Below are 963 nucleotides of genomic sequence, written 5' to 3'. Positions count from 1 at the left end.
CTCAATAAACGGTTATGTTCTTGTAAAAATATCATAAACACATTTAAGTTGGGTAGAATGCTAGGGTTATTCACATATATTAGAGAGAAGACATAAAAGGGAAATTATTATCAAGATAGGCTGCATAAAAGTCAAGTAATGTAAGGCCTTTATACAAACAGTTTTGTTGTATTGTTTTAATCAACACATTGTGTGCTATTTCAGCTGCCTGATTATAGGAAGATCAACTTGAAAAGTTCCACTGGAAATGACAATTACTGAGGAAGTCTTTCGTCAATCGACTGAGTAGAACTGTCTAAATCAGCGCATGCGCAATTCATCCTCAGCCTGCCTCCGTAAGGGTGTCGATTCTCAAGCTGGAACATTGGAGGAAAAAAGATACTGTATTTTACCCACAAAACAGCCAAAAAACAAACGGATGTGCATCAGAAAACGAAACAACTACCGCCCTCCAGATCATTTTAATGCCAAGATTGTAAGTATTGTCATCGTTCGCGTTTTCCAAGAGCATAAACGTTGAGTTTGCCAGTGGATGGTGGGCTCTTTCCCGTTTTTTTCCCCCCCGAAGAATGGGGTCGTCCTCCGTAAATCCCAATCTTCTGTTTCTGCATTTGTCTTTTGTACAGTCTAATGGGCAGGAACTCACTTCTATGGCTTGGTGAGAACGAAGCTTTCCTATAAACAGAGAGCTTGAATGTCTTCGAGATAGACTTCAGCGCTGATTCGCAGTCGAGGAGGCAATACCGCTTATTTTCGCGTCTCTGTTACTGCTCGTTTCGCTTCATCAGGATGGGATAGATATGTGGTTGGAAAGCTAGACTGAGTTGGCATCTGCTGTAAGGTGTATTTTGTGAGCCCCATGCAGTCGTGCTCCGGGAGCGATGTGTTTTCAGTGTACAGTTATTACAGGAAGACCGAGTGCGCCCGGTGTGTGTGTGTGTCACGGGCATTAGGGTTTTTTTT

The 963-nt window shown here is 42.3% G+C and overlaps 1 protein-coding gene across 3 annotated transcripts in view; it reads left to right on the top strand.

Moving 5' to 3' along the window:
- The first annotated feature begins 297 nt into the window (after positions 1 to 297).
- LOC107666537 (regulator of G-protein signaling 17-like) overlaps positions 298 to 963 on the top strand; it is a 35,479-nt gene continuing 34,813 nt past the window's right edge. For 2 of the 3 annotated variants that reach the window (XM_016457936.1, XM_016457930.1), the window contains exon 1: positions 298 to 475. In XM_016457936.1, the coding sequence (XP_016313422.1) occupies positions 308 to 475 (168 nt within the window). In that variant the 5' untranslated portion in view covers positions 298 to 307. The remainder of the gene's footprint in view (positions 476 to 963) is intronic. The other variant, XM_016457943.1, reaches the window with a different exon arrangement.

Source organism: Sinocyclocheilus anshuiensis, unplaced genomic scaffold, assembly GCF_001515605.1.
Source record: "Sinocyclocheilus anshuiensis isolate Anshui unplaced genomic scaffold, SAMN03320099.WGS_v1.1 scaffold201, whole genome shotgun sequence".
NCBI lineage: Eukaryota > Metazoa > Chordata > Actinopteri > Cypriniformes > Cyprinidae > Sinocyclocheilus > Sinocyclocheilus anshuiensis.
The sequence above is the reverse complement of the archived record's forward strand: the minus strand, read 5'-3'. Positions and strand labels throughout refer to the sequence as shown.